The 12,633-nt window shown below is 41.2% G+C and overlaps 1 protein-coding gene across 16 annotated transcripts in view; it reads left to right on the top strand.

Moving 5' to 3' along the window:
• The window catches only part of CADPS (calcium dependent secretion activator), a gene marked incomplete at both ends in the record, with an annotated part of 501,631 nt that overhangs the window by 390,560 nt on the left and 98,438 nt on the right, over nt 1-12,633 (top strand). For 7 of the 16 annotated variants that reach the window (XM_080714885.1, XM_080714884.1, XM_080714886.1 and 4 more), the window contains 4 exons: nt 1,127-1,233; nt 6,977-6,997; nt 8,203-8,359; nt 9,170-9,311. In XM_080714885.1, the coding sequence (XP_080571011.1) occupies nt 1,127-1,233; nt 6,977-6,997; nt 8,203-8,359; nt 9,170-9,311 (427 nt within the window). Of the gene's footprint in view, nt 1-1,126; nt 1,246-6,976; nt 6,998-8,202; nt 8,360-9,169; nt 9,312-12,633 lie in introns of all 16 variants that reach the window. The other 9 variants (XM_080714889.1, XM_080714888.1, XM_080714887.1 and 6 more) reach the window with 3 other exon arrangements.

Below are 12,633 nucleotides of genomic sequence, written 5' to 3'. Positions count from 1 at the left end.
CTCTTGTTTCAGATGAAGAAATGAAAATAAGTTTCGGCAATCTTTTTGTGAACTATATGCCTACCGTGGAATTGTGCTGAACAATTCTTTTTTCTGTTGGACACCATGTGCTCTAAGTTACTTTGAGGCATCAAGGTCTAAATGGGGGCCAAGCATGAAATGCTAATTCCCCTCTGCATTCAGATAATTCAATTCATGCAGTCCTATTGGCTAAGAGAAAATGTTTATGTTTTAGATATTACTCTTTGCCTCTCAGGGAAAATAATTGAATTTTTGCAACACAATGACATGGCCGACATTCATGAGCTTGGCTTTCTGAAACGTGCAACGTAAGCCGAGGTTCAGTTTCTTCCTGAGCTGGGTGCGAGCGCAAACCTATCAACTCAAAAGAAACTGAAACAACAGCAGCAGCATTGTTGTAACTTAACTGATAGAATTTCAATTAGAACAACAGGGACACAAATTACTGTCTTCTCATGGAATAATCTATTCCCAATACCCTTTTAATAATTCTGCCCTGCCTTCTACATAATGGCCCAGGAATGTCTGATTTTTCTTTTCAATCTCCTCCTTTGACAACTTGAAACAAACAGACCTTTGAATCTGGTTTTTTTTTTTTCTTCTTCAAAATGACTATTTTAATACCTATTCAACACACAGACCTATAATGAAAAATGATGCCATGGTATTGAGTGTTTAGTGACCAATCTAGAAAACAAACGTATCAGCAATCAGGATTAAGCTTCAGTTACACCTTTCCACTTCAGCTAGCCTGGGTGCAGTCTAGAGAGTGATACAAGATAGTGCCTTTATGCTGTCTTTAAAGAACATGTGTACAAAATGTCACTAAATTTGAAATGGGCTGTCATAGACTTAATATAACTTCATGGTCAAATCTGAAGCTGGAGCACTGTTTTTTTCCTAATATCTATTATAATAATGGTGATATTAACAATAAAATAGCTTTATGGTTTGCTCACTACTAATTACATGGCACTTAACATTTGCATGAAACTTTTTTTAAAAAAATTGATAACTATTCAACATTTCTTACCCACTAGTTCTAACGGCCATGCAACTAGCCTGCCGCTTTCGCTGAATTTTAACACAAATTCTTGTACTACAGAAAATGTAGGCCGCTTAATCACTCCTGCCAAAAAGCTTGAAGACACGATACGTCTTGCTGAACTAGTCATTGAAGTCCTTCAACAAAATGAGGAGCACCATGCAGAGGTGAGCAGGCCAGTGGGAATGTCTCCGAGCGTCCCTTAGCCGAGGCTGAAGTGCCACCACCACCACCCAGGTCATGCGTGAATAACATACTTTACCAGCCGTTTTCTTTTACATTGGGCTTGCAAAGAATAAGTAGAAGTTTTAGAAGATGTCTTTGGAAGGTTGTTTCAAATAACCCAACAGTGGTTGGTTGGATGCTGTACAGCCTAAGTTTTCAGATGTTTCTAGCCATGAACTAATGAGGTGAGTGCGTCTCAATTACTCCAGTGACACCTGGTTATCATTGTCCAAAACACACACGAGCATTTTTTCGGTCTTTTGTGATCGTTTTTGTTGCTGCCACTGTTGTTTCTCTCGATTCTTTGGTGTGTGGGTTGCAGGCCATCTTTTTTTTTTTTAATCTCTGTAGCTTTACTCTGCTTGTATCGCAGTCATTTCTTTAAAACATAGGTCACTTGGGGTTGTGGAACACGGTGACTGAAGAAAATTATTCTTTGCTGTTCAGCTTGTTGACTCTCTAACACACACCCAAATAAACACAGCTCCCTTTATCTTGTACAAATCACTATCAACATGATGATTCTGATCATTATAAATGAAGGGGTTTCAAGGCCAACTAAATCCCAAACCTATATGGACTTAAACAAACCAACCCTTCCAAGGAAAGAGTTCTAGATTTCATAATGCTTAAAGTGCTATGTCAGTACTTATTTTAAAATTGAGTTTTAGCTGGGTGCAGTGGCTATGCCTATACTCCCGGTACTCAGGAGGCTGAGATAGGAGGATCACAAGTTCAAGGACAGCTTTGACAACTTAGCAAGACGCTGTCTCAAAATTTTTGTTTTAATTTTTTAAAGGGAATCAGCGGTATACTCAGCAGTAGAGCACTCCTGGATTCAGTCCCCAATATCCTCCCCCAAAACAATTGAGTTAAATGATCTTTTTTTGAAGATGACGCTAATTCTCCCTCTTCCTCCTACATTCAGATTTACAGAAAAAGGAAAAACAGGCATTCCATACAAGTAACTTTTCAAGCTCCTAAAACAATCATTCCCATGACTAAGTGAAAATTGGCAAGATACTTAAGTAATATATAATACACCATAAATCCAACCATCCCAACTAATGCTTGATTGCATATTTAAATTTCCTCCCTGTTTCTCTACTGTTCCATTCAATCTTGGCTGATCGTGACAGGGGAAAGAGGTATGTGACTAAACCCAGTGAACCGGCCACCTAGTGTTATACTCTGTGCATGCCCTTCCGGTACCATGTCTTCTAATGAGACTTTTCCCAGTGTTCCTGCTTTCTAACACTGACCCAAGGAATGTAACAGCAACTTCCAGTGGACTGCTTGTGACATGGGTGGCCCTCCACAGCAGGGTAATGTGGGGTGATTCTCTTGTGTGTGCATGAAGCGATTGATACCTAACAAGGACTGCAGTTACATCCGACACAGCCTCCTACCTGCCTGGGTTCCGTTCTTAGCCTGCAGTAGTTCCTATGTCTGTCTGTACTTCCTTTATTACAGCAGATGAGTTCCGAGCTTAGGAACCAGTTGCTCGTCGGAGTGATACTAATTTCCCTCTACGACTGTCTGTATGTGAGTCATATATACAGTATTTATATATAGAGAGAGTGCCGAAGAATCCTGACATTCCTGCACACCCTCTGAGGATGGGGTGCAGACCCCTTAGGTGGGAATCCTAATCCACTCAGCAAGGACACACAGCTGTAAGGGACAAGGGAACAGAAGCAACAGCCTCCAAGTGTGTACACCCAGGACTCCCTAGCCCACCTGAAATTAAGATGGGTTAGAATTCTTCTCTTTTACAAGATGTTCCTTTTATATTTGGGGCAGTGGGGGTTCAGAAGATGGTAAGTGTACTCTTGGTAAGTGTGTTCCTTCTGGGTATCTTCAAAATTGTCTCTAGAGGTGTGGGGGATTCTGGCCAGCCTTCCCCAGAGTTGAGTGGGTGAGGCTTGACAGAACCCATACATATGGTAACATGTTGACCAAAAGAGGCTGTTTTGCCCAGACATAACTGTCATTTACATGAATTTTTTTTAAAAAACCCACCCAACAGATTAGCTGGGCGTGGTGGTGCACGCTTGTAATCCCAGCATTTGGGAGGCTGAGACAGGAGGATAGCAGTTCGCGGACAGCCTCAGCTACTACTTAGTGAGGCCCTTTGCAACTCAATGAGACCCTGTTTCAAAATAAAGAATAAAAAATAGGGCTGGAGATGTAGCTCAGAGGTAGAATGCCTCTGGGTTCCATCCCCAGTACCACAAAAAATAACAGATACATTTGACTTATAATGAAATTATTGTCTGAGGCAATTACAGGCTAACACAAGATGTAGATTTTCTTAAATTTCTCCAAAGAGGCACCAAGGAAAGTTTATATCCTAAGGAAGGTATCTTTTACCTTTCCATAAGTACTAAGTACTTTTTCCCTAAATACTAACCATCACCACAGAATATCTTAGTCTTACTATTTAAAAGCTAGAGACCTACATTCAAAGAGGTGGAGGAAATTGGAAGTTGAATAAATTCAAAGCCACATATATTCAACTCTTTCTCACTGCTACCTTTAGAAGTTAATAATGAAAACATCAGCACACTTTGGAGTTTCAGACACCGAATTTTCTTTTAGATAAATGGACACGATTATTTTCCAAATTAGAAATTCACTCTATCATAGACTCTTATTTCTCACCCCAAAGCCACCTGCTGAGACCCTCTGCAGGCTGAGCACTGAGGCGCCTGTCTTGTGCTGGTGAAGGGTAGTGAAGTAGAAAGCTGCCTGGCCTCAGAGGGATGGAAGGCAGTGCTGCAGGAGGTCACACAGTGCCAGAGAAGCTTGGGTTTAAATCTCTGCTTTGTCTCCTCCTGACTTCATGTCCTTAACCTAGTTTTTAACCTCTCTGATCCTGCAAATTGGAAATGCTGGTGGATACTCCTTGTATCTGGTGCATAGCAAGCACCTGCAAAGCTTGGCCCTAGTAGCACTGGGAATCAAAGCCTAAGGAAGCAAAACCTATGAATAATATCTGACCATCAGAAGGACACAACTCTGCAGAAAGGGTCGAGTCAATGAGAACAGACAGATTGTGTCAAAATCAGCGTGGGCCGGTTTCATGGTGGAGGGGGCCTCAAGGGCACCCCCGCTATTCTTGACTTCGACTTATGGATTGCAATCAACTGGAAGGCTCATGGGAATTCTGATTCCCAGATCTCTCCCCAGCTTAATGGACTGGCTTCTCCCAAGGAGTATCAGAAACTTTCAAAGGCTGCCCAGGTGATTTAGCCCAGGATAAAGTGCCAGGGGTTCAGAAAAAAAAAAAAAAAGGCAGGATTTGTCCTGGCACAAAACAGACAGGGTTTTCCTTTAAAAAACTGATGAAGAATTTTTTTCTACTGTGTAGTTATCCCTGCCATATTCTCTGGGAGTTTGGTAAACTCTAAAAAGTCATAGGTCTTAACTCTAAAGCCATGCTATTTGAGGGACCACACAAACTGAAGTAAAGTTGTCTCCATGCCAGGCTGCCTTCCCCCCAAAATCTAAGATCTTAAAAGCAATTTAATTCCATTATACTATAATTAAATGTCCCAAGATAAAAAATTCTCATCATCTAAGAAAACATCCTATAATACACACACACATGCAGCGTATGGTGGCAACTGTCACACTTCTAACATCCTGCAGTTTAATTCTTACACCTTAAGCTATACACACACATGAATTACTACGCCTTCGTGTATTGTGACTTCCCCTTCCTGATCTCTCTCTATGTATACGTATGTATATGTATATATGTATTGTGGTGCATAGAGGGGTACATATATACATGTTAGTTTGTGTGCAAAATATACGGTGTATTCAGTGTGGTGACCTGTACCCCAAGCATACCACTTTGTCATTGAATTAAGGAAAAGCCCCAGGTGAGTATTTAGAAACCAATATGTAATTCACCTTTAGAAAAAGCTTAAGACTTTAGATGCCCATGAACATTGAGCAGTAACTCGTGTTTAAAAATGGTATTCGCCTATAGGAGCAAGCATTAAATCAATAAAAAAAATTTTGAAGCTGGGCATGGTGGTGCACGCTTGTAATCCCAGCATTTGAGGGGCTGAGACAGGAAGATCATGGTTCACGGACAGCTTCAGCTACTTAGTGATGAGGCCCTTTGTAGCTCAGTGAGACTCTGTTTCAAAATAAAGAATAAAAAATAGGCTGGGTGTGTAGCTCAAAGGTAGAATGCCCCTGGGTTCCATCCCCAGTACTGAAAAAAAAAAATGTTTTTGAAGACTGACCAGTCCAATCACACTGACTTTGTTCATTGAAATTATACTTTGACTTTTTTATTGTTGCTACCCTTCGTAGGATCTTTATGTCCTTCTCAGAGCATGAGGTTTGATTATAAGGTTCTGAAAAGAATTACCTTGGGTATACAGAAATAACTCTGATTTCTACTTCTTCTGAAAGCCTGAAATTTAAATTCTCTTGGTTGCTACAATCTTAAATTCCTCCACCGGCTTCCATAGTGACAGCTCCTACCATGGTCGTCGTCATTATTCTTTGTAGGATTTTCAAGCTATATGGTTATTATCGCAAGGACTATAGACAGTTTGTTCAGTAATATATTAAATTACAGCAGGGGATTAAGCACTTTTTAGATGGTAAAGTGGTACTTCTTATGGTATCCGGTTTACAACTTCTAAATAAAAAAGCTGGTAAGAACCAGATATGAGGTTGGCTTAATATTTACTTTCAGGCATTTGTGGTTGGACTTTGTTTGGGCTTGTATTTTTCCCCTGTTAACGCAGAACAAAATTGAATATGGGAAGGCAACACAGCCTTCCCAGTAACTGTTTGCTTGGGCTCATCTTGAAGCCATAAAGTTAATCGATTAAAGAATAGATACTAGCTAGTATTTGGTGCCTCTGTGACTTATACAAATATCATGGATAAGGCTTGATGCATGTCAGCCCTCCATTTAGGGTTAGGGCTGGGATGGGACTTCAGCAAGTTCCAGTATTTAGGGCTCCCTTGCTAAAAGACAGGGAGCTGGACAGGCTCTGGGGGTGGATAAAGGATTTTTTCCCCCCTACTGGGCCTAGCTAGGCGGGTCAACGGAATGTACTTCAAACCCTAGGGCTCTTGTCCTCAGGTGGTAAAATTACAATAAAACCTCATCGGTTCAAACCCAAATATTTGGAATTTGTGAATCAATTCAACTGCAGAGCTGGGTCTTTTTTTTTTTTTAAGTAAAATCTTTGACATGATCTCAGCATGCTCTGGAAATTCTAAAGGGTTTCGGTACAAGTTAGAGGCTTCTAATGCTTTTTTTTTATCCTAGGACCTATGAAATTAAATCTTCTACCTTTTTTTACCTCAATTTCTAAGTCAACTCACCTATAATTATTAGAAAATTTTAAGCATATACATTTATGATACAATGATAAGAGAAACAAAGTAGATCTTATAAAACCATTGACTTTGGTGCCCAATCTCAGACTGCATTCAAAAGCAGTAAAATGGTATCTCTTCTTTAGAAAACCCATCAATTTAGGCTTTTTTTTTTTTGCTGATGGATCAGCATCCCCCCCCCCATTACTCTGAATCGGTGAGGTTTTATTGTAAATTAAAATGGAAACAGCAAGTGTCTATTTCCAGCCAAGCCAAACTTGCAGAATGGTCCATGACTTGATTTTTTCCATTTAATTTGCAAACCAGCCACATGTTGATAAAGGAGAAGTAAGTAAAGTGAGATCTCATGAAAGAAGAGAGGTGGCCCCCATTCTGCCTCCTTGTGGCTGTTTGTTAGAATACCCCTCCAGTGACTACCGAGAGATCACCCAAGAGCTTGGCCATTGAGCAAACCCTCCCATCGATGGAATTATTTCCATCATCATCTTTCATGTTTCCAAATGCCTTCCCATCTTTTTTTGGTGAATGCTCCGGAAAGTGTTTCCAATGTAAATACTTTACGGCACTGAGGGGGAGGCAGGGATGGGGATGAGACGGGGCTGGCACTTTGTTTTTGTTTCTCTGCTCTCTTTGAAATCAGCACACAGGGCCTGTTGACACCACCAGTCATGCTGCATGCTCCCTGCCAGAAGCGGCTAGCCAATGCATGCACGCCTTCTGATTACATTCACATCTGGCCCCATCTGATGTGAATGTCACCCCGAGACCCTGCACAGCGATCTCCAAGGGCCCATGTGCATGAAAATGAGTTACTTCACTGATATTTTTGGTTTTCAATGTACATATGTGTTCAACCTCCAGGAAAGCAAGCCCTTATATACTCAGTGTCTCCTAGCCTAAGCCTGACCTTTCCCCCAGACCAGATGAAAAACCACAGGCTCCCTGCCGAAAGATATTTCAACTCAAAAACTCTGTGACCATTGCAAAGAATGGCTTCTTTTGACTTAGCATGGAGTAGGAGTAACGCTCCCAATGTGTAGGGAAACACGAGTCCCTGAGATTGTAATGAGACCATAGACATCAAGCCCCAGACGCGTAGATGTAAGTGGACAATAACTGCCAATTTTCAAGTTAGACCAGCAGAAAACCCATAAACACAGTGAAGAAACTCCCAAATTCTAATACCTTAGAGCAAGAGCTAGCTGACAACGGTGACATAGAGCATGACTCAAAACCTACTAAGTTATTGTAAACTGAACAGAAGGTCCACGTCTGTCATTCCTACAGCTGCATCTTCTGACCTTTGGGTCAAGAAAAATGCTCTCTCTGGCAGGCCTGGGGTCACAGAGAGTGCTGCCGTGGGCACTGAGAGGCCCTGTTATATCCAAACTGCTGTTCTCTTTACAATAAAGCGACCAAACCCTGCTGGATGCACAGTCGGTCCTGGACAGTGAGGGCTAGAGCTCGCATCTCATGTCTCAGAGAAAAAGCTCATATCTTCTTTCTCTTTGTGTTTCTACCAAATTTCAAAGGCCTTTGCGTGGTGGTCAGACCTAATGGTGGAGCACGCGGAGACGTTCCTGTCGCTCTTCGCCGTGGACATGGATGCCGCGTTAGAGGTTCAACCCCCAGACACGTGGGACAGTTTCCCGCTGTTCCAGCTGCTCAATGATTTCCTGCGTACCGACTGTATGTATCACCTGGGACTGTTTGACTTTCCTGAGTAATATGCAGATAAACAGGTTGCTAAGACATCTTTATCCCAGCTAGACTGAAGATCGGATATAGCACTTTATAGTCTTATGATTCACACACACACACACACACACACACACACACACACACACACACACCTTATAGCTGATGGGTACTTTGTTGCAGGGAAGCCCTCAACTAGACAGAAGAAACTCAAGAACAATATGAGATGAGGGGTCCATTCATTGTATCTTGTTTGCTTTTAAACAAATTAATTAGCTTAACCTTCTCACACTTTGTAATTTTTATCAAAAGATGCTTTCTGGATTTAAAAAAAAAAAACCCACTTCTAGATAAATAGGACTGCAAGCCTTTCAGAGTGTCTTACAGCAACAATGCCCATAAACAGACTTTCTTCCCAGGGAGGAAGAACAGAGGGGAGGGTATAAAAAATGCTCTTTCTTGTGGTTACTTAATGGGATGAAGGAGAATGGGTGCCAGTTAAACACAAAAGATGGTGTGGATTTTTGTTCCTTAAAACAACATGATTGTTTTTCCTTTTAGAAGAGTAATACAAATGGGTAAAGTGCTTTTTAATTTCATTTTCCTTCCTAACAGATTTAAGCATGAGCTTTGATGCCATTCATGTTTTGTCCTTTCCTTTCCTTTCCTTTCCTTTCCTTTCCTTTCCGGCTTCCTTGGACATGGGATATTTAATAGGGAAGACAGTTGTCCCTGTGTGTGCATTGGACTTTGTTAAAGCAACTGTGAGTTCTTAACCAAGCTTTTGCTTATCTGTTCTAGATAATTTGTGCAATGGAAAATTTCACAAACACCTGCAAGACCTGTTTGCCCCACTTGTCGTTAGATATGTGGATCTGATGGAGTCCTCAATTGCACAATCCATTCACAGGGGCTTTGAGCGGGAATCATGGGAACCAGTCAAGTAAGGAAACCTCTTTTGATACCATCAGAGTTTGGGTACAAATGGCTGGAGAGTCGTAGAGAGATGGATTAATGATGCCACTTGACATTTTCACTGTTAGTGTAGACAGAGAGCAACACCATACGTATTTCCTGCTATGGTGTTCATTGGTTTCCTTGTTGAATGGGGTAGGGGAAAGAGGTTGAGAAATGTTTTATAAAGTGAAGCTTTTGTTTTATGACACAGGTAGATAAAGATTAAGGGATAGAAACCTGGCTATGATATTTGTACTGTGTATCTTACTCCAACGGTGTTATCCCCAGGAATTAGTGTTTCCCAAAGTATGTTCCATAGGTTCTTGGGGTGATCAGTATTTTTTTTTCAAAAAGGACAATTAATAAATATTTAGGCTTTTTGAGTCACATAAACTTTGTCCCAACTACTCACCTTGGCTATTGCAGCATGAAAATGGACCTCAGTAGTATGCAAACAAATATGACCATGTTTCATAAAATTGTATTTACCAGGAAGGGCCCTAGTTTGCTATTACTTGGTCTGGGCCTTTGAGACATACCAGGGAAAAGGACTCTACAGCCAAGAATATTCAGGAAAGACTATATATCCCACTCTACCTGCTCCCTTACCCTGGAGTGCAACAGACCACACTAGCACCGCATGAAAACTAAGGATATGATAATTCAGAATCTCATTTAACTCTGCTAAACCCAGAGTTTTGAAAAACTATCTGGCCACAGTGTTTGTTTATTTATTTGTTTATTTATTTGGATTTCCTGTCCTGCAGGGACAGATCATAGATGCTAGGATTGTGAGTTTGTTAATTTCCACAACGACCTGGCCAACCTTAGGTCTTGTTTGAAAGTATTTGGTATATTCACTGTAATGTCCATTTCCCAGCAAGGGAAATGGCCCAGGCTGCCAGAGGGCTGCTCTCAGATGCCCCTGTCTGGAAAGCAAGAGAATCCTGTATGGAGAGTCTTGTGGTATGATTTGAAATTCTCCGGTAAAGTCTGGCATTGAGTGTTTTCCATTAGATTCTTTTTTCTTTTTTTTTTTTTTCTTTAAGAAAAGCATTTTGTTTTCTCCTATTCTTTATATCTCTGGTTTTTAGAAACCCATGTAGAGCAACATGGAACTACATACCAACAACTTGTAGGAGATCCAGACAATAATCCTAGAAGCTTTTCCTCCATCTGAAAGCCTTCACATAAGCCGTTTTTAAGCAGTGCTCTGAATTACAGCCCTTGCTCCAGTATTATGCTATCTAGACTCTATAGCTGATGCAACTCCCCCCTCTCATTTCCATACTTAAATCTCAATTTTTAGCTTGCTACTCTCAGGTTTGTGATGGCCTCTTGATATGGCCCTGTTGACTTTTCACTCCTAAAAATAAAACTGGGTCCCTCGATAGTAAAGCATTAAGAAGGATCTATCTTTTTTCCTCTTCTCTTTTTTTTTCCTAACTGCTCACTGTAATCAGGATAGTTGTGCTTTGGAGAATAGCAGTGAAAAGCAAAAGGTTTAAAGGAGTAACGTTCCCATTTTGAAAATAGCAGTGGTGTTGAAGTAGCACATACTTGGGTTTAAATGTGGAGGGGACTATGCCAAGACACAGGGGCGGGAGTGATTGGTACCTTCACTATTCCTTAAACGGCCCTGGATCCTGGGCCTCATCCTCTGCACCCTAGCCAGAAGGCAAATGTTTAAACCTCCGTTAACTTGTTGTTTCATCTGCAAAATCAGTTTTTTAACAAGTCCCTACCCAGGGGTCTAAGAATTGTCATGAAGCTCTGTGATAATGTCATGAAAGTCATTTTATAATCTGTTAGGTTCTTCAGAAGCCAAACATATGACTGCTATGCCTTTGGAGGCATTAAATATTCTTAGTACTATCAGAAGTGAAGATAGAATCAAAATCCTCACAATTGGAAGTCATCGTCTCAGAATGTTTTGTTGGAGATGTTTTTACTGATGAAAGAAATGGAACTCTTGGATCAATGGTTTAAAGATCTGAAACATGATAAAGGAATTAGGGTTGTGGATAACCACCTGGGAATTATGAGGGTGTGTGTGTGTGTGTGTGTGTGTGTAAGTTGCCATCTAAAACTGTGCTGTGAGTTAAAGTATATGATTGTGGTTTGTTCAATTTGTTCTAAGCAGTACATGCTTTTCAGAGTACATGGAGATAATTTGAAAGGGACAACTAAAACAAGTCCTAAATTAAAAATTCTTTTAAGCCACACACATTTTATTAGCTGATTGGCAAATAGAATGTAAATACCATGGTATTGCTTTGCAGAACATCCCAGAACAGAGTTTACCCTCTGTAGTAGCTTGGGAGCTGGGCATGGTGGCACTTGCATGTAATCCCAGTATTTGGGAGGCTGAGACAGGAGGACCATAGGTTTATATAGCGAGCCTCAGCAACCTGGTGAGACCATTTCAAAATAAAAAATAAAATGGGTCAGGGGTAGTATACCCCGGAGTTCAACCCCCATACTACACATACACACACACAAAATCTGGAGCCAACAGCTTTCTCTCATGGGTATCCTTGAGGATATGTCATAGGGCCATCACCCATAGATGGAAAGGTTGTTTGCAACCCTCCTGGCCGCCCTGAATATGAGTTCCCTGTACCGTACCAACAAATAGTTACACATTTTCACTATATCTTCCCTGTTGGTTCACTGTTAGTAAGGCACAGTGTTCTTCAAGATGGAAGAAACCTAAAAAGCCTCCAGGTCTGGCTCCCAGTGCCAGTTCCTGATAGATGGTTGCTCGGTCTCTCCTTGAACACCTCTAGCACGGGAAACCCTTGGCTTCCTGGATGCCCGTTTCAGGTTAGGCTGGCTCTGAATGGAGTTTCTCTTCTCTCAAAACGCACTCCCTAAGCCGGGTGTGGTGGCGCACGCTTGTAATCCCCGCACTTGGGAAGCTGAGACAGGAGGATCGCACAGGTTCGAGACCAGCCTCAGCTACTCAGTGATGCTCTCAGCAACTTAGTAAGACCCTGTTTCCAAATAAAATATAAAATAGGTCTGGAAGTATAGCCCAGAGGTAGAAAACCTCTGGGTTCCACCCCCAGTACCACACACAAACACACACACACAAAAAACTGCACTTTCTTTCTGCCTGAAATACACATATGAAAAATACCTTTAAGATAATGTCCATCATTTTAAAGATTGCCAAAGATGTTTATATCTTAGTTACAATAAATGCAAGGTGAGAGACACTTTAGCAACATTGAGGGGCTTGTATCAGGAGATAAATATCTGACGTGGTAAAAGAAGCCCTGGCTCTGCTGATCGCTTGCCGGAAG

The sequence above is a fragment of the Muscardinus avellanarius genome, assembly GCF_963383645.1.
Source record: "Muscardinus avellanarius genome assembly, chromosome: 18".
Taxonomy (NCBI): Eukaryota; Metazoa; Chordata; class Mammalia; order Rodentia; family Gliridae; genus Muscardinus; species Muscardinus avellanarius.
Note: the sequence above shows the minus strand (reverse complement) of the source record. Positions and strands in the feature narration are given on the sequence as shown.